The 25656-nt window shown below is 53.2% G+C and overlaps 1 protein-coding gene across 1 annotated transcript in view; it reads right to left on the bottom strand.

The window, feature by feature from the left end:
* The window catches only part of KIRREL3 (kirre like nephrin family adhesion molecule 3), a gene marked incomplete at both ends in the record, with an annotated part of 234571 nt that overhangs the window by 2074 nt on the left and 206841 nt on the right, over positions 1 to 25656 (bottom strand). Inside the window, 9 exons of the mRNA XM_079545729.1 lie at positions 558 to 667; positions 1690 to 1797; positions 3154 to 3189; positions 3919 to 4117; positions 4224 to 4324; positions 8294 to 8420; positions 9418 to 9545; positions 9835 to 9983; positions 23374 to 23479. Of these exons, the coding sequence (XP_079401855.1) occupies positions 558 to 667; positions 1690 to 1797; positions 3154 to 3189; positions 3919 to 4117; positions 4224 to 4324; positions 8294 to 8420; positions 9418 to 9545; positions 9835 to 9983; positions 23374 to 23479 (1064 nt within the window). The remainder of the gene's footprint in view (positions 1 to 557; positions 668 to 1689; positions 1798 to 3153; positions 3190 to 3918; positions 4118 to 4223; positions 4325 to 8293; positions 8421 to 9417; positions 9546 to 9834; positions 9984 to 23373; positions 23480 to 25656) is intronic.

Below are 25656 nucleotides of genomic sequence, written 5' to 3'. Positions count from 1 at the left end.
GCGCCGCACACTGCGCTGGGTGACCTGTTTGCTTTTTGGGCTGGCAGCCTTCCCTCCACCTGTAGCACTGGGGATCGTGCTGAGATAACCTGAACAAATGCAAATCAGCCAGCATGACGAGTCTCCTAAGGTGTTAACGAACCTACAGACGCATGAATAATTATTTGTGCGAAGCACAGAGCTGTGCGGGTCACAGATGGCTGCAGAACAACCAACGCAAGTGTGATTCTTAGGGAAAAGAAAGGGGGAAAGAGAAAGCCGTCGGTTAGTGGGCATGATGGGGGTGGATTCAGTGATCTCAGAGGTCTTTTCCAGCCCTAACGACTCTGTGATCCCACAGTTTGTGTTCAGCTTGTGCTTGTCACCTCCCACACCAACCCAGCAGCACCAGTGAAGGCAGCCAGGCTCACCCCACCGTCACCCCCATCTCATCCGTTCCCTGCTGCTTCCCCAGGCAAACCACCATCTGCACGCACTGCTTCGGCACTTACTGACATCTCCAGTGCGGCCAGGAGAGCACGGTGAGGTTCTCACACCGAGGGGAAGGAAGTCCTTACCATCAGCTGCTTGATGGTGGGGTGCTCCTCCGTCTCCCTGCCCGAGGACGGCTCCTTGTGCACGATCTCCACGCGGATGTCATTCTTGGCAGAAACCACTCCTTTCAGATCTGGGCAGAGAGGGAGAAGAGCTCAGCTCCAGGCAGCCACACATCCCCAGGGTCCACCCTGACCCAGCCCAGCAGGCAGAGCTGGGCCCAGAAGGGCTCCTCCAGCCGTGGGGTGCAGCTACAGAAAGGAAAGGCCAAGTGATGGACGGAGCGCAGGCAGCACTTGGGGCGCGAGGCCCAACGCAGCGCCGCTGTCACGCAGCTGCCCGGAAGGTGTCAGGCGTGCTTTGAAGAAGTTCCTTTTGAAAAACTAGGCGAGCAGTGGGAGGAGAAACAACAGCACGGATCCGAAGTGAAAACCGGGGATGGATGTGAACCTGAGACCCGAGCAGCCCCCAGCTCAGCGCTCTGAGGCTCCGTCCTGGGCTCAGCCCATCTCCACTCAGCGTTGCTCTTGCCCACGGCCGGCTGCCCCACGCCTCAGGGTTGTGCTGAGAGGCCCCTATTGCTTTCTTGTGCCTTTGTTTTTGGCTGGGATGACACTCCTGGTGCAGGAGCCTCTGAGTTTAATCACAGGGAAAAGCTAATTACTGTCTTGCACATCCTCCCCCAGGAGCGCTGCCCTTAAATAACGCCGGGCCGTTATGTCACCAGCAATACAACACCAGATGTGCCATAAAGCCTTTTTTCCCTTTCTTTTCCAGAAGACAAACGGCCTCCAGCTTCCGTTCTGCTGCGTCCTCAGCAGGAGATGCCACCCCAGAGTTATGGTCAGTCGCTGCATCCCTCCCACAGGAATGCTCTGTTTGCAGGCTGTTGTTTAACTGATGCCACAGAACTCTGAAATTTGTCCTGAGAGAGGAATCTGCAGCAGCCAGGTACAAAATGAGTCCCCACCGCACAGAAGCACGCTGCTGTCTCTCTACCTCTGACCTCACCGCAATGGAATTGGTGCCGATATGATGCCCCAGCAGAGGAAGAGAAGGGGATGGCAAAGGAGACAAACCCGCAGTGCTCCCTGCCCATCAGTGGGAGCATGGTTGGCCTTTGCATTTGGCGGTTTGCGCTCGCCCTGCACTTACTTCGCTGGGAGCGGGCGCAGCAGAAGGCGACGATGGTGGCCATCAGCACCAGGAATGCCACGCCGGCCCCCACGGCCACCCCGATGATCACCGCCATCGGCACTGACTCTGCAAGAGGAAGGAGAGCACAGATGAGTGGGGCTGAAGGCAATGGGCGGCTCTCCCCAGCTCAGGACCCGTCCCGGCCATCGGTTCGGTGATGGGGAGGGATTGGGGTCCTTTCCTGCACCCCTGCAGCACCGCGTCCCTATGGGTGGTGAGAGCCCAGGGAGCGCAGTGCGCAGCTCTGCCATTTGCTGCAACTGGGGCAGCGCTGACCTCTCTGTGCCTCAGTTTCCCCCGTGTGCAGGGAGGAGGGAGCCAAGGAGCTGTTGCTTCCAGTGGGGCCACGTTGTTTATTGGATGAATGGCTGCCTCTCAAGTGCTGTGGGTGCAAAGTGCAAAAGAAGACAGCCTGGTGATATTGCTAAGAAAGAGAAATGGCATCAGAGCTGGCTGGGAGAGAGGTTGCACGGAGGGATAGAGATGGGCACCAGGACCATGAGGAGAGAGCTGCGGGTGTCAGATACCTGGGTTAACACAGCAGCTATCAGCCCGCCTCTGTCTTTGTCACCACAGGTCTCCTGCTTTACTCTCCAGGCTCACAGCAGCTGGGAGGGGTGGGGTGGCTGTGATGGGGGGAGCAGGACCCCATCCTGCACCGGGGAGAGCTCACCACCTCCTGTCCATGTAACCACAGCCAAGTTCCCTGTAGCTCTAAGCACCTTTTCTAAGCCCAAAGAGAAAAACTGTTTTTGACCAAAAACTCCATCCTTCCCTTAAGACTTCAGGACCCCCAAGGTGTAACCCCATCTCAGTACCAGCGGAGTGACACAACCCTGTGCTGCTCGAGCTGGGGCTCCACTCACACTATAAAGAGCCTTTCAGCACACAGCTTCTGCTGCTGCTTTCCGCTTTCTGGCTCTCCTGCCTCTCCCTAGCTGTGCCACCTGTCCCGTGAGCCAGGCCATCGGTGACATGACACACATGGCACTATTCTGCTCTTCCCTAAGCACTCAGCACAGACAAGGAAGCGAGCGCCCTGCTGCAAACCGCCCCAGCAGCATCCGGCAGTACAGTGCTGGCACTTCTCCAGGTGACCTGATGCCAAAGGCAGTGACTCGCTGTGGGGCTTTTGGAGGCGTTCAGATCTCTGGGAGATATGGACCAGAGGGGTGGGGAGGGAGATGTCGAGGGGCAGCTCAGCGTGGCCGTCCCTTTGCTGCAGGTTGTGCATTATCACCCCCTGCAGTGGGGCTGCGCTGGGGCACAGAGAGGCAGGGCAGCTCGCCATGGAGCGGAGTGGGACCGGTGCCCCTGGCTCCCCATCCCCTGCCCTGTGCTGCCCTACAGCCCCGCTGGCTCCTCAGGCGTCGTGACGGCTGGGGACAATTCGTATTCACCGTCAGCTCAGCACTTCCGTACCTGCTTGCATACCAGCTCCTGATTTCATTTCCGTACCTGTTTGAAAATAAAGCAAGTGTCCACAGCCGTGCACAGCCCAGGCACCCACATCAGCCTTCGGAGCACCTCCTGCTCCCAGCGCACAGCCCGATGGAGGGGATGGCCACCGCACGGCGTCCCCCTGCCCGCCGCAGGGATGTCCCTGAGTGGGGACCCCCAGCCAACACCGAGTGCTCCCGCTGGCTGGCAGCCGACCCGGAGAAACCGCTGGCTGTGTTTGCGTTGGAAGAAACCCAAGGCTAATTTTAAGGGGTTCATTTAGCTCTGATTTAATCTGGACGGCAGCCTTGCCTATAAATCACGGCTTAATGAGAGCAATCCACCTGCCTGCCCTGGCATTTAATAAAATAGAAGAGGACTGGAGGCCCTCCAGGAGCTGAGTGAGCCGCCTAGAGCCACATCCCTCCCTTGCCACGGAGAGCCCCCAGCCACCCTGAGACACCCTGAGGGCTGTGGGTCTGGAAGGAGCAGCTGCTCCCATTTCCCCGTGGCTACAAATGATGCTGCAGGTGGATGGGCATCACCTTGCACTGTGGGTTGGGGAGCACAAGGCTGGCGCGTGCCCTCTGTCTCCATTAAGAGAGGCGAAGCGGGGCTTTCCCCACCTCCTGCCCCTCTGCTGGGAGTTGGGACCCTCGGGGCGTTCCTCCTCCATCCTTCCTCAGACATCCCAACAGCATGACGGAGCACTGGCCGCTCCCGCAGCCCCACGCCGGCCGTGCCCACCTTGCTCCTTGAGCCGGATGATCTCCGTGTCGGAGCCGAAGCTGTTCCACGCAGTGCAGTTGTAAATGGTTTGGAAATCAGCGCGGACGATGTTGCTGATGGTCAGCGTGGAGATGACCCCCTCGTCCGTGCTGACCGTCTCCACCGTGTAGCGCCCCGAGGTCCCAGATTCCAGGACATTCTCCTTCCAGGACCAAGCCTGCCAAGCAACAGTGGGGTCAGCCCAAGGCGGGCGCTTTGCCCACCTGTGGGGCTCCCCATGGCGTGGCCAAACCCCACGGCTCAGTGCACTGGGTGCTACTCACAATGCGGTCGGGCGGAGGGGTGCTGCGGATGAAGCACTTGATCTGCCCCTTCTGGCCGTGCAGGGCGTGCTGGGTCTGCGTGCTGGAGATGATGGGTGGCCCTGCAGGAGAGAGGAGAGGGATTGGTGACAACAGGAGGAAGCAAGTCACACCTGGCCGAGGCTGGCATTGCCACCTGGGTGCAGAGGGTCCAATGGCAAACCGGGACCTCGACTCCAATAAACATCACTATTGAGTGGCACCAGCTGCTGCCTTCTCCGTGCCTTGAAGCTCAGAAAGGAATGCCTGGTGCATAATTCAGGAGATGCAACCCAAGGGCCCCAGACCCTTCCCACATGGGAAATTCAGCCTCAGAAACCAAGGATCAGAAAAGGGAAATATCAACCAGCATCCAGACTGCACTCTGCAATCAAAAAAACCCACCTGCTTTAGTAATAATTTCTTTAATACTCTACAAGCAGATGTGCTTTGGTGCTCTGGGGTCTTTGTGTGCAATGTTGAATGCTGAGAACACAGGGATGTGGGGTGCTCATCACCACCAAAACGTCCCTGTCCTCCTTCGTGGAAGAAGGTTAAGAGGAAAGCAGTCAGAGATGGGAATGTGGCCTGGAGGCTTTCACCCCAAGGGAGCAGCGGCAGAACTGCAATCCTAATTGCTCTTTATTAGACTCTTAATTACAGCAGATTTACATTTCTATGAGTGGCTTGCAGCTGGCAGAAAAGGGATGCAGGCAAGGGGCAACGCTCCTGGTTCTCACCACGTCACAGCCCAATCGTTCTGGATGCTGGCTCCAGGTTGTGCCTTTGCTTTTTAGGAATTCATTAGGCTCATTGGAAAACCAGCCTTGCCATCACACCTACCTGCAGGCAGGCGTTAGAGCAGTGCTGGCCAAGTGCAAACACACTGCAGGGCTGAACTTTCTCCTTCCGTGCATCCAGTTGCCTGCTGACATTTCCCTTCTGCACCAAAGTTTCACCCTCCCTGAACAACCTCTGCAGCAACGCAGCCACATCCTTCCTTTGCAGGGATGCTATGAGGAAAACCAGAGGCCAGCAATGCCACACTGCTTCTGTCCAAGGCGAAGGGGCAAAATGCTGCCCTTCAAATCCAGGTGCTGCACCCTTAGGCTCTGATTGCTGCAGCGGGGACGGAGCTGGCTTCAAACACAGTCTGGACATTCACATCTGGAATCTCCTGCACATCTGTGAGCACCGCAGATGGGCAGTGCTTGCAGAGTGATGGGGAACAGCAGAAGGTCAGGACTTGTTTTCTAAAGTTGGGGTATGATGGCCATTACACATCACACATTCCGGTGTGGTACTGGAAACTTTTCTGCCTCTTTTAACATATAAAAAAGACATTTTGTTGTTGCTTTCCGCCCAGTCTTCTCTGAGATGTTCTCAGCACGTTCCCAAGGTGAATGCTCTCCTCCAGCCACCCCTGGAAGCACACGCTCTGAAGGGGCTGGGCTGAATCCCACTGGACATCCTGAGCTGGATGGGACCATAAGAATCACTGAGCCCAACTCCGGGCTCCACACAGAACCACCCAAAAGTCCAGAGAGTTTGGTTTATCCTTTGCTGTGCTAGGATCCCTTGAGGCTTTGGCTGTTCCAGGGGACAATAACAGAGTCCAGTCCAGCTCCGCCATACACTGGGGGTGGCACAGGAGAGATGGTCCCACCTCCTCAGCTCGCTCAGCATGTATAGATGAGCCACTGGTGGGCAATGAATCCAAAGCCAACAGCATCCAGGGTGGCAATGGGGTGTGCAGGTCCAAATCAATGAAAAAAAAACCCCGTCTTCTATCTATTTCAACAATTGCACATCAGTTACAAATTCTGGAGGTGTGCCAAGACTGGGTGACACCGGAGAAAAATGGCTTAATAATCATAAAAAGGATCATTTTCCCCAAGGAGAGTGGATTTTAAATGGCACAAATGCCAGCGGCTTTGGGTTTTATTATTGCTCGAGGAGTTCAGAGTCGAAGGCTTGTCATCATGATAATAGCAGATGACTAAAGAACATTTGTGAGATGAACATGCCTGGAAATAATAGTGCAGAGCTGCAGCCTCATCGCGTTCGAGGACGGTGTTTGATTCTCCACCAGGCGCAGGCTCCCTATGAGAGCTGCCGGTCCACAGCTCGGTATTGAGACAGCCCACCAGCAAAAGAAAGGCTTTCAACAACGTTGCTATGGATATAAACGTTGCAGCTATTGGTTGTGGTTATTTTTAGTGCACTGGTGCCAATTTAGTTGCTCTGTCCTGAAGGCTCGCATAAAGGAGAAGGCAGCTTGCTGGCTGGGGGGCACGGCAGGATGGCCCCAACCTCTCCATCCTGCTCAGATTGATGCACACAAAATCATCCTGGTGCTGGAAACCGGAAGCAGGGTTCGATCCTGCAAAGCCCTGGGTTGGCTCATGTATGGCCAGGAGGGTGCTGTGCACACATGGGGGCTATAAACCCAGCTACCGCTGATTTATTATGGCCCCAATGGCGCCTTCCTGCCCTTCTTGCCTCTCTTGCTTTGGCCCTGCCAAATGCTGCTCATTTGCATAATCCTCCTGCCCACTAACGAGGCTCTGAATCATATCGGCAGCCTCTCAGGCTGGTGGCCTCGTGCCCTGGTTTGGAGGGAAGGAGGTGGGGAGGGCAGGCAGGGGCTGCACTGCTGAGGCTGATTTGGGGGGCATGGGACACTGGGCACAGGCTGGGGCGGATGGACACCCCTCCAGCACTGCCCCCACTTGGGCTGAACTCACCCAAGACGACTGGTGCTCCTTGCCTGAATCACTGGCCTCACCGTGACAAAGCCCAGCCTATGGAGAGAGGCACCTGGTGATCTCGAGACAACTGAATTACCTTCTGGATTTAAAACCACTTGAAAATACTAAATGTTCAACTTCTCCTCTCAAACAGCGGTGGAAAAAGCATTCAGAAGAATTCATCAGCTGCATCAGACACACCGTGCCGTGCCTGCAGGAGATGCTCCCTGGGATGGTCCACGCAGCACCAGCAGTGTCCATCGCAGCGCTGCCCCGGTGCTGTGCTGGGCACAGAATGCAGCTGCACAGCTCTGTCTCAAGGCTTCCCTGCGCCTGCCGAGTGCCTGGGAGGTGTCAGGAAAGGAGCGGGTTCTTTGTTTGGGTTAATTTGTTGCTTTGTTTTCTGCAAGATACTTTAATTGTAATTAAAACCCAGCAGCCGGCGGGGAAGGAACATGCAGGCGCCGCGGAGCTGAGCGCAAGCAGAGGCAGTGGTTGGGTTTCGCCCCCCGCTGTGTTGCCCTTGGCTCCCCTCGCTGGTGTTATCCGCATTCAAAATTAACGCTGTGCTGCTTTCCCTGCTCATTTTCTTCTCTTTCTGACAGTGAGTGGGGACTGAAGCCTGCCAGTTTGTCACGCAGGTGAGAGACGATGCAAAATTCATCCCGCTTATATTGTGCAGCCTGCCCTGCGCCCTCCCTTCACACAAGGCACATTTCACCACCGGCTGCCACAGGTCCTGGCTGGGTGGCCCTGGCCCTGCAGGGTGCTGCCCAGCTCCCATCGGGGTGGGGGGCAGAACCTGGGGGCTCAGTGTTCTGCCTGCTCCCCCAGATGCTGATTAGGCTGCCGGTCTCGGAGCCAGACTCAGTTCCCAGCTCTCAAGCTGTACAGCACAGACAACAAGGCTCTCCGACCTTGCGAGGGTTTTGCAAGATAAATCTATTAAAGATTTAAAACGCCAACTCCCAGCTACTCAATAAACCCCTGCTGATAATACAGAACCAAGCAGACCTTAGATAACGCCAGTATTTTTTTTGCTTAACCCACGACTCTCCGAGGAAATGAATACAAAGCCTAAATTGCTCGCAGGGTGGGAGCATCCCCCATCCCCCCCCAGGCATCCCAAAGCAAATATCCAAGGGCATCGTTCCAACTGCAGCACCACGAATGGCCGTGGAATCATAGAATCACTGAATCGCTAAGGATGGAGAAGACCCACCCAGATCATCACATCCAACCCCCACCCCATCAGCACGGCAAAGACACAAAGATGGAGTAGCCAAGGGAAGCCATCGGTACCGTTGACAGTGAGTGTCACCTCGCGCTCCCCCGCGCCCACCCGCGGCACCACAGCACGGCACACGTATTTCCCAGCGTCTTCCTGGCGGACGGATTTGAGCGTCAGCTTGTTCTCATTGCTCAGGACCTGGAAGAGAGGAGGGGGCCGATCTCAGGGCAGGTGATGGGAAGTCGAGCAGGAGAGCTGGCAGCCCCCAGAGCTCTGGATGGTCGGGGGAAGCTCTGCTGCCTTTGGCAAGCTGCACCCTGGGCAGCAGCACCCTGCCCTCCTGCCCTGGCTGTGCAATTAACAGCTTCGGGATATCTTGATAAGTGCTGATCTGGCTGAAGCTGTCAGCACAACGCCAGCATTGGGGCATGCAAATAATGTGGCTTTTGAGCAGCGTTTCCAATTATCCGTGCTGGAAATGCACACCCTGGGGCTAATTCCTCTTGGTTAACCTCATCTCTCTCCCAGGACTTTGCACACTGCAGTCCCTCACCCCCCCTTCCTTCTCAAAATGCTACACAGTGCCCATGGCCAAGGGCTGAGCTGGAGCTGCCCGGAGGCCCCAAGCCAGCAGAATTGGCCAAATGAAAGCTGAGAAAGCATCTCTGTGTGCTGATACGTGTGGGTGAGCAGAGAGCTGGAGTGTGGCTGGGGCTGTGCACTGAGGGTCAGGAAGCCCCTGTGCATGGCTCCCTGAACTGCTCTGAAAGCTTTGAGAAAAGGGAACAGCAGCTTCGTGGTGTGAAAGCACTGCCTGTGTGCAAATCACAGTGATAACCAAGAGAAACAACAGCTGCCACTGTGGGATGGGAAGCCAGGGGATTACAGACCCAGTGGGATTCCTCAGCTGCCTCAAGATCTCAGCTTGCCCAAGGCTGTGATGGTTTGGGAAAAACACCTCAGCAATGAAGGCAGTGATTTCCCCATGCATGCGCCCAGTGATTGCCTTCCAGGGCCACAGAATCACAGAACATCCCAAGCTGGAAGTGCCCCATGAGGATTATTGAGTCCAGCTCCTGGCTCCACACAGAACCACCCAAGATCAGACCAGGTGTCTGAGAGCACTGTCTGATTTCACCAAAGCAGGGGGGACCATGAAGAACCTCGTGCCCCACTGCCCTGCAGCGACCCTTACCACGCCTGAGCCCCGCTTCATCCAGACGATGGTGAGGGAGGGGTTCCCAGTCCAGGCGCAGTTGAAGACGGCATCGGAGCCCAGGTCAACGAGCAGGGACTGTGGTTCTGTCGCCATCCGGGGCCCAACTGCACAGAGCAGAGCAGCATTACCCCACCAGAACCCCAAAGCAGTGCAATCACTGAGCCAGGAGGAGCTGCAGACCCGTTGGTGTTGGGGTACCAAAGGGGCGCAGCCATACGGGACACCCAACCCATGGCACCTTATAATCCTAAAGACCCCAGGAAGCCTCCAGCAGGGCTGTGTGAGGCAGGAGGAGACCGCGGCCCCACGCATGGAGTGAGAGCCCAGCAAATCCTGCTCAGGGAAGGTGATGCCGCCCCCAGCTGTGACCAGCAGCTCTGTCAGGTTACTCACAGTAGACATCCACGGTCCTGCTGATGTTGGTGCTGCCCAGTGCGTTGGTGACCTCGCAGGAGACGGGCTCGAAGAAGAAGGTGTGATCCACGATGGTTTCATAGAAGTCACCGGATGCTTCCTTTATCACCTGGCCTTTCTTCGCCCACCTGCAGGACGAGGAAGCAGAGTGGTGTTGCACTGCTTTCCGCTTGCCAGTGACAGCAGGGATGGGATGAGGACAGCCTGTGCTGGTAGAGAACGCAGAGCCTCTCCCCTGCCAACCAACGCCGCTGGCATTCCCACCACAAAAACACTATAAACCTTTTCAGCTTCGTCCTGCTTCCACCCCCTTTCCCCTTTTCTTCTTTCTATCTATTTTTCTCCAGTGAAAAAGAACTTCATCCCTTGAAGGCAGCTGAAATAACATCACCCTGGAAAGCCAAGCTGGCATTTGCAGCTCTACAACTTGCAAATTGTCTCAGAGAACAAGCTGTCAACTCAGCACTTGAATTAAGCCGCTGTTTGCCAAACAATGAGCAAATGTGACCTAACGGGGCACCATCTGGCAACCTGCCACTCCGGAGCGGGTGGAGAGAACTGGAGATGCTGTCATGCAGTGTGAAACTCCATCCGCTCCTGGGAGAAAGGAAAAGAGAGCGGAGGAAAATATGATAAATCTCCCCAAAAGAGTGATGGGCACATTGGAAAGGAGAGGATTTCCCCGAGGAACTGCTGATGTTGTGCCCAGGGCAGCTCTCCTGTGGTGGGATGACTGGGGACAGGGGATGTGCTGGGCAGAGGAGGTCAGACAGACAAATCCTAAGGGCCCACGAGTGTGAACCTAACGGGATGAGGACAGGAGAGCTGTGAGGCATCACCCTGCAGCCAGTAACACGAGCGGCTTGGAAGAGAGGTATTAGCAGCACAGATGGAAGCTGGTTTGTATGCACTTATCTGCTCTCTCTTCTCATTTATCTTCACACCTCTAATGGATGCTGACTGGCTGTTCCAGCTTCCCCACGCTGCCTTCCTCCCTGGATTCCCCTTCAATAATTAATCAGGAGATGCTGCTCGGATTTTTAGGGCTGTGATTGACGAGGGAAGCTCCAGGTATGGGAAAATCAGCACAAGTGACGCCTTCCAGTCAGTGCTCCAAAGGTAAATCACATTTGGGTGCTGCTTTGCTCCTTCCAGATGTAATGAAACTGAAGCTCTGCTGCGCTCCTCGATGACTCTGACCCATCCAAGTGCACTTGCAGACTCTGTAGCCCACTGGGTCTTGCTGTGTGCACCAGAGGGTCACAGCCATTTCCTGGAGTCATTAAGGTTGGAAGATCACCTCAGATCATCATTTCCTCACAGCGACTGACAGCACAAGACCTTGCTGTTGCCCACTGAAATGCACAGCACCGTGTTTTGCAGCAGCCCAACCCGTCTATGGGGGCAGGGAGCACATTTCCAGAGGATAGAAGTTCCGTGGCTCAGCAGCAGCTCAGAAAAACAGATACGAAGCAACGCCACACAGTGCTTTGTGTGTGTGTTCAAAACCCATTGCTTCTGCAAAACTAGCTTTGCCGAGCGTAGAGATGTGTCACAAACAGCAATTTTTCGTGCTTCAGCAGAGATCAAGGTTCTTGCTCCAGTTTTCCAAGCCTTAACACTGCTAAATCAATGTGGCTGAACAAGCAGTATGGATCTTTTATAATGTCAAATCGGTTTTTAATAACGATGGCTGATAACCCTCCTGTAAAGCTCCTCACCATGCACTCGCAGACAGCCAGAAGGCAAATTCCTCCCGGTTTTAACAAGCCTGTAACGTGCCTTGCTCACCTATTAACCTCTCAGTAATTATTTATAAGCAGAACGTAAATAAAATGCAGCCAAAAAGACACAGAGGATGTGCAGGTCCTGCCCGAGGCCATCAGCTCAGTGTGTCTGCATCTCAGCACCCTGCCCAGCACACATCCTCCAAACCACCCCAGGATGCATGGGGGGCCTGGCCTCCCCCAGCCCATCTTGTTGCTCTCTCCCCTTGCAGGTCGGTGCAGCCCACAGGGCAGAGCTCGTTGGCTTTGATCTGGGGAGCCCAGCCTGCAATTTCCACCTCTGCTACCTCTTCATTAATTTGTGCTGGTGAGCTTGGCTCAAAGCCTCGAAGGAGATTTTCTTGCTTGATCTTCACCTGCCGTGAAACCATAGTTGTTGGCCGTTTGCTCCCTCCCCTTTCAGCAGCTCTGGGATGCTGGTTTGGGGCTCAGACCTTCACTCCATCCTTTGTTTCATTCCCTTGTAATCTCCCCGGTGTCTCCTCACCTTGCAGCTTTCAGCCCTTCTCCTACCACTATTTGGTGCTTCCTCCATTCACAGCATCATCCTGAAGGCATTTACACACAGCCAAGGTGCCTCTGTGGCTCCGTGCCAGATACATACATTCACCTCCATGTTCCATTCCAAACCAATCCATCCCATGACTCTGTGACCATCTGATGCATTTCCATCATTTTGCTGCCACCTCTCTCCCTCAAAGCAGAACATCTGGGTGTGGGTGATGAGTTCCATTTGGTGTTCCCAAGCTCTCTGCAGCTCCATGGCGATGTTTCTTCGGGGGCAGAACCAACTGCCCTCAGTTCAGCATCTCCCTCACCAACCCCAGCGAAGGAGAAAAGTTCAAAATGGAGATCTTGATGCAAGCTTCAGGAGCCTGTTCTTCTTCCCACGAGACTTTGCTCACTTCTGCTGGGCTCACAGAGCTGCAGGAGGGCACTGTGTGCCCACAGCACAGCGGGACGCAGCAGAGCACCACCAGTGCGCACTGCATCTGGCTGAGCTCAGCGCAGCAAATAAATTCCTCTGTCTGCAACAAGAGGGCTTGTAATTCTTCAACAAATGGCATGTGAGAACAAGCTGTTTAGGGGAATTTGTAGCCCTGTCATGTAACAGCCCTCCCAAGTGACACCAGACTGGTTCGGTGCCGCCTGGATGAGTCAGGTGAAAATGTGCAAGCCTGCTCACTTGGTACTGCAGCTGCTTTCCTTCTCTCCAAGCTGGGCAGCACCCGAGGCTGCCGGTGCCATCCTGGCCCCTCCAACCAACAGTGCTGCAGGGCAATGAGCATTTCCCCATGGCAACAAGCTCTGGCTGGAATGGATTTGTTCTGGAGTGCCATTCCCCTGCTCCCATTCATTGTTTTCCACCAGCACCACGCAGTGACAGCAGCATCCTGCCCTGCTGACTGTGCCCTGCGCACACAGGGGCTGTTCCGACTGAGCGCACCCCGGGGAAGCACAGTGAGCTGCAATTTTTAATTAACAATGCAAAATGAAGCAGTTGCTTGCCATATAAATTGTGTTTACTGAGAGTGACTTAAAATAGATAAATATTTTCTCGGACGTGTTTTAATTGCTTAATAAAAGTACCGAGAACACCCACAAATACCTTAAATAAAAGCGTGGCTCGCAGAATGAATTAATTAACATTTCATTCCTGGGAATGGCTATTAATTGCTACAAATTGCTCAGAGAATGGTTCTGTTGTTTTACTGCCAGCGTTGCTCACTCTGCAATGTGGCAGTTCCTGCACATCCCCAAACAGCAGCTGCCCACGAGCGTCACCCTGCGCCCTTCTGCACACCCTATGGGGGAGCGTGGGGTGGGGGGAGGGAGGAGGATGCTGTTTCCTTGGTGCCTGACCCAAGGGTGACAGCCTATTGAGAAGTGATGGAGCATCTTGTTGCGCCCTGCCTGGCTGCAGTGTGATGCATCAAGCAAATTATTGCCTTATTAAAAGTAAATCTCCATCACGGTGATCTATGGGTTACTCCTTTCATAATGTTGTATCCCTCGACCACATGTCAGCATCCTTGCCAATGGCCCTGCAGCTGTCCCAGGCAGCTCTGCTGTCCCCTATGCTAGGAGCAGAGCTCAGATGACACAACGGACAGGGAAGACCTGGTGGCACCTGGAACATCCCAGCATAGAGCCAAAGGTGTGACTGCTCACGGAGCATCCTCCCTGCAATCCCTGGAGTTCACTGCATCAATTACAGGTGCAGATACATTATTCTACAGTGGCAAGCTCCCTGCCACGCTTGGGTGAGCCCATTTTATCCCAGGCACAATTAGTAATTAACACCTCTGCTAAAGGGCTCTGCAGGTCTCCCTCAGAGCTTTCATTAAGCAGCTGCCAGGTGCATCTCCTCCTCTTTCGGAGCAGTCTGCAGAAGCGCAGTCAGAGCCGCTGTCCTGGGTCTCCATCCCTGAAGGCTTCCCACCGTGAGTGGAAGCACAGCTTGGTGCCAAGGTTGCTAATCCTTTTCTTCAGCAACAAATAAGCAGCGAGGCCAAATTGCTACCTTCTCCCAAATTTCAAGAGCTAGAGATGTCAGGCTCAAGTCCCAGACAAGGACACGTTTGGCGTTTGATTGCACTTGCTGCAGTGCACAGGTTGCTGCCACCGGGGTTTGATTGTTTTTCAACACTCTGGGGTTTTGATGATAATAATAACACCTCGCTGTGCGGAAGAAACCTCTGTCTTGATTTCCTCTCTAATCTCAGCTTCGCCGTTCCCCCTCCTGCCCAGCAAGCAATGAGCCTGATTGCTCATCAGACCATCTGCCATGTATGGGGCAGGTTCCTCCTCGCTGTCAGCGGGTCCCGAGGGTTGGAAAAATCAGTGTGAAGCACTCAGAGCACTCCAAAGCCCCCCCAGGGTGGATGGGGGCTGGGCTCAGCTCTGCAGAGAGCATGCTGTGCTGGTGGATGGGCTGAGCCCATGGGTGCCCCACAGCATTGCGGTGCTGCACTGGAGATGGGCAAAAGTTGCTATGCTGTCCTGGTGTGTCATCACTGTGCTGATGGCACGGGGGGGGGGAAAAAAATGGGCTGATGGTTGGGCTAGGTGACATTAGAGGTCTTTGCAACCTCAGTGTTTCTGTAATTCTAACCCAGTACACTCTCTTCCTACTAATGCAAAAAATACAGGCAACACATTGCTGACATAGAACAAAGTTGCAAATTCACCAGTTTCCTCATCTTTTTGCTGTAAAATTCCTCTATTTTCTGTCCATCCATCCCCAAGCTCATTCTCCAGTCACTATTCTTGAAGCCTCAGAGCAGCCTGGTAACAACACTGCTCATCTGAGCTTTGTATGCCAACAGAAAGCAGTCCAAAGTGGCAGCACGCTGATAGAACAGACCGACCCAGAGGAGCTCTGCGATCACCTGCTGACTTCTGCACAATGCTGCAAGAAATGTTTCAAAAAAAGAAAACTCAAAAAGCAAAAACCATTAAGTCCTTAATTACACACTCCAATAGCAAAGCAGAGCTGAGCATTGAGCACTGCTTGATGCTTTACAGACAAATGGCTTTATAATCCAGAGCCAACAGCTTGTGCTCTTCCTTTGCTTTTGTATTTGCCAACAGCTTCTAGAGAGTTTGCAGAGCAATCAAAGCCCAGGGACAGCTCAGGTTAGCAGTCACTCCATGGACTGACGGGATGAGACCTCAATCCTGCTCCAGTGGGAACCAAGGGGTCTATTTTGGGAAGCCAGCATCCCCTGGGTATCCTCTTCCCTGTGCCACACAGCCCCTGAATTGGGCTGCTGCTTGCATCTACCCTGGCAGCTCATTGCAGCAGAAACAACATTCCTAATGGAGCTTCTTGGGGGAATTAGGCAAATGAATAATAACCGAGTCAACTGCATCACCACAGCACCCACACTTTCCCATCTCAGAAGGAGCAGAACACTCCCAGTGCACCCACACTGCACCCCGCTCCCCATCTCTTGCATGGAAGCCAAACAACCACAGAACTGAAGGTCTCTTAAATCAACGTCTCTTCCAGCTCGGAAGCTGTAAGAGGATTCATTATTTGTATCACAGAAACACAAAAGCTTAGCATATTTTAAGCTGTCTGAAACGACTTCAAGGCAACTCGTCCACTCTTCCCCCCCTTCCAACAAAGCACATTGAGACGTCTCCAAATGGAGCAGTGGGAAGAAACCCTTCAGAAACAAGAAATACACAGAGTGATCGAGGGAGAGAAAGCAGAAAGCTATGATCTGCCTGGAGATCACCAAGGAACGCCCAGAGGGGACGTTCCACGCGAGATGTGAGCACAGCACTCATTGCATGGAAGTTAGGGCTGGAGGGAAGCATCGTGGTGCTGCCCAAGCACTCGTGGCAGCAGGTGTTGTGTGTCCTTTCTTTCCTTTCCCCCTTTTTACACTTACAGTTTAGTCACAGCATCTCTAATTTCCTTAGATCTGAAGCCACCTTGTGAGACTGGAAGGGAACGATAGAGAAGAAAGATGGGGGGAGGAGGAAGACAGTAATCTAGTAAAAGTCAGTTTTGAAAAATCAATTTTCTTGTGTGACAAGATTTGCTTAAGGCTTTTCATTCTGTGAAATCAGCCCATCACCCTGCAGGAGCGCAGGAGGAAGTGGCAAGTGTGGTTGGGAATATCTCAGATTAAAGACTGCTAAATTAGGCTTGAAGAGCTCCCATCTCTTCACAAGAGAGCAGAACTGTGGCCAGCACTGTGAGTGATGTTCCCCTCCCCGTCCCCTTCTCATCCCCAGCAGGCTCTCTTGAAGGAGAGGTGACTGATAGGCTTGGGAAAACACAGCTCTGAGTCACTCCCAACCTTCCTGGCTAGAAGTGGTGTTAGCAGCTTGGCATGATCAAAGCCATATGGTCTCTGTTCATGTCCAGAGCAAAGCTTGCTGGAAATGAGTTGCCCTGGATCAGGCTCACTCCAACGTTGGCAAACCCCAGAGCACAAGCAACAGAACCACAGAATCATGCTTGGGTTGGAAAGCACCTCACAGCCCACTGCTCCACCCCTGCCATAGGCTGGGTGCCCCCCAGCTCAGGCTGCCCAGGCATCACCCATGGCCTCAGGCACCTGCAGGGATGAAGCACCACAGCTCTGGGCACCACCAGAGTCCAGTGCATAACGACATTCCTACTCACAACTCACCTAAATCTCTTCACTTCCAGTTTAAAGCCACCTCCCTCACCCTGTCACTACCTGCATCTCAGAGGCTGTTGACGCCTCTTGAGGTTGCCAAACCCCCAGGACACACAGCCAACCCCCACTGCGCCCTGGGAGCTGAGAACCCATTTTGGGGAGCCCAGCTCCTGACTGGCAGGGAGGCTGCTCTGCCTGTGATCCCATTACAACCCAACAGAAACGAGGATCTGATGGTTAACCCTTGCAAGGCTCTTTGGATTTCCAAAACCAGCCCACTGACCTGGCCTCACCCATCACCACGCCATGCAGGGCTGCACCCCTGCTCCTGCAGCACACAGCGAGAAAGGCCCCACTCAACTTCTGTGCGTACAGCTGAACGTCATCTTTTGGCCAAAATGAGGAATTGGATTCCTTTCTTCTGCTCTTTGATGCCACAATCTCTTATTTCAAGCAAGACATTGCTATTTTCTAAGCCCTTCTCCAAATCTCAATCTCCAAATCTGGGGGTCCTGGTTGGAATGGAGATGGCCACGGCCGTGGGGCACCCCACATCCCAATCCGCTCTGCACAGCGCAGCAATCCTCCAGAACACAGCAGCAAAAAGCTGATCCAAAAGTTTCCACCGCCAGCCGCTTCATCACTCATTTACTTCGTTATCTTTAATCACTGCTCCATCAGGAAGCGATGCTCACCACTACAAAGTGCTTTCCTTCCTCCCCCTTTTTTTTTTCTGCTTTCCGTCAGATTCTCCCTCCGTTTCGCTCTCTCCTCATTAGTCTGAGCTGCCTCTGAGCATCTCCCACACGTGTTCCCATTACCCTGACAAGCCAGGGAGCGGGATGACAAATCTCCCCATCCCCACACCTCACCATTCCTGGTGTCACCTGCAGCCGCATCCCAGCAGCTGTGAGATTTGTGCCTTTTATTTTACTTCATTTTTTTTCCAGGCTCCTCTCTCCCCGTTCAGCAGGAGTTGGCAGATGGGGCTGACGCATCGCAGAGGAGATCTAAAGAATTCATTTCCCCTTATTTTTTTTTTTTATTTCCCCAGCTTTCATTTTCACTTCAGAGCAAAGGTCCGGTTGTCTGGGAAGAAGCTACAAAGGCAAACCCAGGCAGAAAAACAGAGATAGTCAGGAAAAAATGCTACAGTGCCGATGACTTGAGACCTCCGTGTGCTTTGCATTCATCTGCACTCCCACTTCCATGGCATTTTCCTGTGTCTATAAATTAGACTTACTCCATCACTGCTGTGAAATGCCCACAGGCCCTTTCCTGCACTGCCTCCTTGTGCCCTCTGGCCATGCTGGGCTGCAGGAGGCAGCGGGGATGTGACAGCAGATCTGAGGACAGCACATGGTTGGCAGAGTCCTGATGCTGCACCAATGGCAGCTGTGGTCAGAAGAAGAGGAGGGAGCAGAGAGGAGCACTGCAAGAAGCCTTGGTGTAGGGAAGGCAGCAAAAACGGGGGGCTGAGAGGGGCTTTACATGGGGTGGTTGAAGGGAAAAGGGCCCTTGAATGGCTGAAGAACCACAGTGGTTTGGAGGGGCTGTAGTGAGATGGATGCAGGGCTCACACTTACCCTGCTGGCTACTCTGCAGCACATTTTGAGGCCTGACAGCCCCTTTTAAATAGTAATAGGGATGTGGCTGGCATTTAATACAAGCTTAATATTGCAGATCTCCCTTAATTGACAGAGGCAGCTGGGAAGACAAAGGAAGGTGCCAGTCATGGTACATTCTCAGCAATACGAAGCACTCAGGAACATCAGACCATGGGGATGTTTGTCCAGAAGGGCAGCAGAAAGTCAGCAAACAGCAAGCACCCAGCTCCCAGGAGACATTTTTCCAAGCTATCTGAATCCATGCCTTCGCCTGGGAGCAAAGACACAGTGTAATCCATTAAAGGAGCTATGGAGAGAGATCTACTCCTCATGCCCACACAGTAACTCCTCTAACTGTGCAATCCTGGCAGCAGAAAACCCTTCCCAAGACTCTTTCTTCCTGAAGACCCTCTATTCTTCACCCTGTGGCAAAATTCTCCCTGCTCAGATACGCTCCTGCTTTGCTACTTGGTGACCTGCTGTCACTCAGCAGCATACATTGTCACTGAGTGCACAGAGCTGAGCAATGCCAAGCCACCAGGGCTGGGCTGGAGCCACCTCAGTTAAATCCAAACTGTGGTGGTGTGGCTTCTAAGCGTGGGGCGCCCATTCTTGGGAAACTTGACTTCTCTGTCTCTTATTTTATGAATAACTGCAGTGAGATACTCTTGATTTTCTCCTGCTCTTCTCAGAGCCCACAGATACCAAAAGCAGCTCTCCCACACGAAATGCTGTAACATGGTGAAATGCACAGCAATGATAACAGAGCAGCAAAGTCCCAGACTGCAGCAAGTGAGGATATGCTCAGTGCAGTGGTTGCAGACACAAAAGCACTGCACACAGGTGCAGAAAGGAAGAAAAAGAGCTGCTTACCTTCAGAAGGCCTCAGGTAGGCAGGGATCTCCAGTCAGAGATTCCCTCACCTCCACTGCCAACCTTTAAGTGAGGGCTGGGAAGGGGTGGATCCTGGCTGCAGCCCTTCCATCACTCCGTGCATTGCATGCACCTGAGCTGCCCTGGGCTGGCCCCGCCTTCCCACCATGTGCTCCATCAATGCTTCAGGCCATGACTCAGCATTGCCACCACTCCACATCTATCCAAACCCCACCAAACCTGCCACCCTTCCCCACCAAGACCCGCATTCAGACCCTCAGAGCAGCGTCTCCCTGCTTGCCCCTTTGCAAGCACAGCAAGTCGCCTCTTCTTGTTTTCCCTGCTCAAGGCAGGACACTGCCTCCCACTGGGTGCATTCAAGCCCCACTGCCTTTAAAGAAAAGCTCTTAAAAAGCAGTTGAGTTCAGATTAATATTTGATGAGTGACAGCGTGCTGTTGATTCAAAGATAAAACGGTGTTTTCCAAACACAAAGGTCTTTCTGCAGAGCGGAGCCCGCTGAGCGAACAAACAAACATCGCTCCCTCCCCATCCCCTGCTGCCAGCCCAGGTGTGGGGAATGGGAAAGCCCAGCCCTGACCTGCAGTGGGGATGCAGGGGGGGCTCCGTCCATTTGGGCATTCAAATTCAGCCCAGTGTAGGCAGAGGGAGATCGCTTGGCCCGCATCAAACACAGCCCCCCTTTGGCTATAGGATGGGGAAGTGCACCCTGCACCCCAGCCCGGCAAGTGGTGCAGGATGGTGGCTCAAAATGCCCATCTTCAAAAAAGAACACTGTGTGGAGATGTCTGCTAGCCCTGAGGATGAGAGTGCTGCATCAGTGCACCGGAGTGAGGCATTTATTACTGCCCTGCCTACAGCTGCTCGCCATCGCTGCAAAAATAATCATCATCATCAGAGAAGCCCAAAAGGCTGAGGGACTCTGCCTCCTGCAATATTAAACTTTCCCATTTTCTTCTGCCATCTTAAAGATTCTCTTTCTTACTGCAAGTGATAAATAATAACAGCAAAAAAAAAAAAAACAAAAAAACACCCCACAGACACACAGCAGACATCAAACGCCAAGGGAAGATTGGCAAATGGAGAGATCTGAAGTGAGCAAAGAGGAGGCCTGGTTGTGAGTCGGTTCACGTTGCTCTGACTTGTGTTGCTTTCCATTAATTTTATTTGCCATCACAGGTGGCAGAGCCACAGCGACAGCTAATTACTCTCTTGCCTTCCTGTTCCTGCCCGTTGGCTTGCAGCAGGAGCAAGCCAGGAAATTGCCCGACAGCCTTTAGGTGTGCACAGCCCGGTAGAGATGCTGAAACAGACGGGAGAGGTCATAGGATCATGGGATGGAAACAGAATGGTTGGGTTGGAAGGCACCTTACAGCCCACCCAGATCCAGCCCTGCCATGGGCTGGCTGTGCCCCCCAGACCAAACTGCCAGAGCCTCATCTGTGGCCTTGGGCACCTTGAGGGATGGTCTGAGGAAATGGTGCCAAGGGACCCTTTGGCAGCTCGGGTGGGAAATGCTGTGCTGGAGCAGCTTGGAGCCCCGGAGCTAAGCAAGGCTGTGGATGCCTCATCCCTGGAAGTGTTCAAGGCCAGACTGGATGGGGCCCTGGGCAGCCTGGTCTAGCACTGAGTGTGGAGGTTGGTGGCCCTGCATGCAGCAGGGGGGTTGGAGATTCATGATCCTCGAGGTCCCTTCCAACTCTGGCCATTCTGTGATTCTGTAAGCAACATATCTGGTGCACAATGCCAGGTAGACCAAAGACCTCCATGGCCCCTGCTGATGCCCCCTATGGTCCTTCAGCACAGCCCCGTGTCCCATGCAGCAGGGGACGTGGCAGTGGCACTGCATGACTGTTCTTCTCCCATGTAAAGGCAGAGTGAGGGGGCAGCTTGCTCATGTATTCACAGCATGGACGGCGCTGCCTATGGATTTATGCCCAGAAAAGGGGATTTATGGTGTTTAGACATTTTCCTTTGTGTTCAGAGCTGTTTACAGACAAACATATTGGGAGGTATTAAAAATAAATGCCGACTGCCGACCACGATCTGATATTTCTATCTGAGGATGAGGGAAACCGTAGGAAGGAAATATATCAGCCTGCTTCTTTCCAGGGGGGAAAATCCACCTCTCTTCCTCTCTGTTCCCAGTGTATTTCTCCATGTTTGTTTTTAAGGCAGACTAAGCTCAACCTGGCTCACGCTTCCCACCCTTGCAGCTCCTGCTGCATGGCAATTGGTGCAGGGCTTTCCTGCTCTGCTCTTCCTGGGGTGCCCCTGAGCCATGGACTCCTGCATCCCGCTGCCACGCGATGCTAAAGCCTTAAATCCTCCTCTCTCCTCCCAGCTGGGATATCCCGTGCTGAGGTTTGATGCTGAGGATTCTGTTGTCTTGATGAAACAAGTGGAGGGCTATGGGGTCTTCGGGGAGGGAAACGAATTGCCCTGATCAATCAGAGCCATTAGAAGGAAGGAAGCCCCGCCGCGCGCTGCTGAATCCTGTTTGCTTGTCACAGTGGTAGGGAAAAAGCCGTGTGTGATGTTAACATGTTAGGGGAACTTAAGAAATCAAAAGCCCAAAGTGCTTGAATTTTTCATGCCTCCTCTTCTTTTTTGAAGAAACCCAAACCAACCCAAGCTTTTATGGGAAAAAATAACCCAAAAAATGTGCCATTAACTAAGATCCATCAGGAAATGAATTACTTTGCAGCAAAGGAAACATTTCTTCTCCAAAAGAGCAGCACTACACTGCACAGCTGTCCAGGGACTGGGGGGGTCACCCCTTGGAGCTGCACCAAAACTGCAGGGATGTGGCACTGAGGGATGTGGGCACTGGATCTGGGAGGTCTCTTCCAGCCTCAATGATCCTGTGATGCTTTGAAAGCAGGCAGCAGCCCCAGGGATGGCAATGGGATGGGGCTGTGAGATGGGATGGAGGGCACAGGGAGGGCTGTGCGTGGTGCTAGGACAGCCTGTCTGCTTCCCCTCCCAAAGGTAAATACGAAAACAGGGCCATTTGTATCTTTGACATTCACTGACTTCAGAAATTAATAACTCTTCTGTGTAACTAGGAATGCAATTATTGCTTTGCTGTGCTGATAGCAGAGATCCAGCCGGAAGGAATTGTTCCTACTAGCAAACTCAATTGTACCAATTAAGGTGTCCATGTCCAACAGGAGCTGGGTCATGGTAACCCATCCGCAGTGTAACCCATCTCTGATGTAACCCATCCCCAGAGGAGCCTCCTCTGCTGCTACAAACCCACGCTGGTGCACAAACATCACAGACTGCCTACATGTGCACCTGACTGCCAGCCCTGCTTCCCTCTGCAATGGTACAGCCTGCCTGGAAGGGCACGGCCACGGTGCACCCTACTCATCACTCCCTCCAGCACTGCCCGTTTGGACCGACTGTGAAGCACCTGCACCACCTTCTGTCCGCGTTTCTCCCCCTCTGATTCTCCTCTTTTTGGCCTCTCCAGTGCCAAACTGCAGCTCCAGCCCACGCCTCCCTCCCGAGCTCTGCTGGGCTGCACGCGGCTGCTCGAGTACCCACTGATGGCACTGCAGTGGTATTGTTCAAACCACAAAAGAGTGTGCACAAAGAAAAGGCATTTTCCAATTTTCACATAATAGATTTTTCACTCATTTTTCTCATTACATTCCCAAACAGATGGCTCTGCCAGCTCCGTGCCAGGCCTCTGCCCTGCTTTCAGCTGGGATGGAGTTAATTTTCTTCCTATTAGCTGGTGTGGGGCTGTGCTTTGGGTTTGCTTCTCATAGCACCCTGATCATTCTGGGGGTGCATAATGGGAGGGGACCGAACCAGGACAGCTGGCCCAACCAGGCCAAAGGGACATTCCATATTGCAGGGCATCATGCTGAGCAGTAAAACTGGGGGGTGTTGTCTGGGAAGGGGCTGCTGATGCTCGGGGACTAGTTGGGCTTCGCTTGGCGCGTGGTGAGCAACTGCGTCATGCATCACTTGTTCCACATATCCGCTATATTGTGCTATCGAGCTCCCTTTATCTCCACCCATGAATTTTACCTTGTTTTGCCTCCCGGGGCAGGGTGACGGTGAGCTGCCTTACCTGTACTGCGTGACAGCGGGGTTGGCCTTGGCAGAGCAGTGGAACTTGACGGTGTTGTCCTCCAGCACCGGCTGTGGCTCCACAGACAGGTTCACCAGGGGGGGGTCTGCAAAGAGACAGGGATGAGCCCATCATGCGTCCAAGCGTGGAAGGCAAAAGGCAGGGCAGCACTGACGCTCTGAGGGCATAGAAGAGTGGGCTGTGAGACCCCTTTGGGCCACACGAGGCTGTGCTGTTGCTCTGGGGCTCCTCTCCTCACAGCCTCCAATCCCTGCTCCAACCCAAGCTGCTCCCTCCCGGCTGCCACGCCATGCGCTGCTTGACACAGCACCTCCCTTCAAAACCATTAGCACAGGCTCTGATTCCCGTTTAAGGAAATCAACCCGCTTTGAAGAGTTCCCATTTAATATCTTGCTGGGTAATGATGATCTTTTGTCTACCCGCTAGCTTGAAAGTGGCATTTCTGCTCTTTCATCAGCCTAATCATCTCTGCCAAGTCCTTATTGGTGTCACAGGCCTCTCGGTTCTCCCGGCTGCCGCTCTGTTTCTCTTTTCCTTTTACAAGATAAGCATCCGAGTGCTTTAGCAGCAAACAAAATTTAGAAGAGGACTGATGAAAGCAAGTGAGAAAAGGGTGCAGCACTGAGATGGATAATAAGAATATCCAGAACAATTTTAATTTCTCCTGGTGTCTCGGGGGGGTGGTGGACCTCCAGCTCGAGGTAGGGAGAACGAGAGCTCATTAAAGGGAAGAAAAACTCCATGGGGCAACACAGGACTGCCACCTCTACCCTCCGCCCCCATCCTCATGACCTCTCCAGCCCCATCCTCACTGACACCCCTGCAGCGTTGGGTGCCACTCTGCACTGCATCCCCATGACCCCGTGGCAATTTACCCAGCCGGAGCCCTGAGTTGTTGCCAGCAGAGCCACCTGCCTTTCTGATGGGAAATTATGACGGGAAATTATAGGTATTTTCAATTTACCCTAATCTCATTTTAAAATGTGCAATTCAAATCACAATAAAGATGGGTGCAGTTGGGAATATAAATGAGCTTCACTAACATAACAGCCCAGAGATATATAGCGTGCTCCTAATTCATTTGCCGGCATCCTGACACTTCCCCATTGTTATACAACAACAGCTAATCACCTTCCTTTGTTAAGTATGAATCACACTTCTCTTTAGTAGCTTCCCCATTGTTTGATGGTTTAGTGGCTGTGCCTACGATTTACAGAGGAGCCTCTTTGTATTAAAATGAGCCCGGCTCCCTCCTCACACTCCAAATAAAAAAAAAGTAGATTAAAAAAGAGAAGGAGCGAAGGAAATGAATTAAAGTCTTTGATCTTCCCTTTCACAAATGGGCTCGGGCTCCCCAGTACCACAGCGAGGTGCCGCGATGAGCGTCGGTGTGAGCGAGTGTTTGGGGGTATTTTACGGGGAAAAAGAAGAGACAAACTGTCACTCATTGGGATGTAATTCCACTCGGTTAGAGTCAGAAGTCCTGCCCGGCTTCTTGTAATTAATGTGAGCAATGGGATCAGAGCCGGGGGAAAGCGCGCATCCCTGCCGACACACCGACCCGGCGCTGCAGAGCCACGGCCGGCGCTGCGCTGCCCGGAGGAGCCGTGCTGGGTGCGAGGCAGCAGCAGGAGGAGCTGGAAGCAGCCTGTGGTGCCTCCAGCCCTCATCCCTGGTGGAAAGCGTGGAAGGGAACGCATTGCTGCACCGCCAGGCTGAGAAACGCCAGCAGAGCGAGTCGCCCACAACCCAAACGTGGACCTGCTTGAATCCCTTCTTGCCGTGAAATGAAGGTGGAAAAATGAGTAAGTGCACACACGTGTAGGCTTGGAGCAAATGGCTTTGGATAAGCAATAACCCTGCTCCTCCCATCCCAGCACGCTGGATATGAATTTCCATAGAGCCACTGGGCTCTGGCAGTATAAATAGTTTATGGCATATCAAACTATTAAACACGATTTTAATCCCACTTGTGATGTTCGGTGCATAACTCACAGGAGGCTGACTTTGATGTGGCTGGTGGAACAGAAATCACATTGAACAGATGTTCCAGCTGGAGTTGCTTAGTGTTTCCATTACAGACTCAGGCTTTTTTTTTTTTTTTCCTTGGTTCCTTTTCCTCTCTTTTCTGTCTTTTTTTGGAAGGTGAAGGTGTTTATGACTCAGCTCTTTCCCTGCTGCCCAGGCTAAGACTGGCAGTGCCCATGTAGGGCTGAACGGAGCCAGCCTTGTGCTGCACAGGACACAAACCCAGGCACCTCT

The sequence above is a fragment of the Tetrao urogallus genome, assembly GCF_951394365.1.
Source record: "Tetrao urogallus genome assembly, chromosome: 22".
Lineage (NCBI taxonomy): Eukaryota > Metazoa > Chordata > Aves > Galliformes > Phasianidae > Tetrao > Tetrao urogallus.
This window is presented reverse-complemented; position numbering and strand designations above follow the sequence as displayed.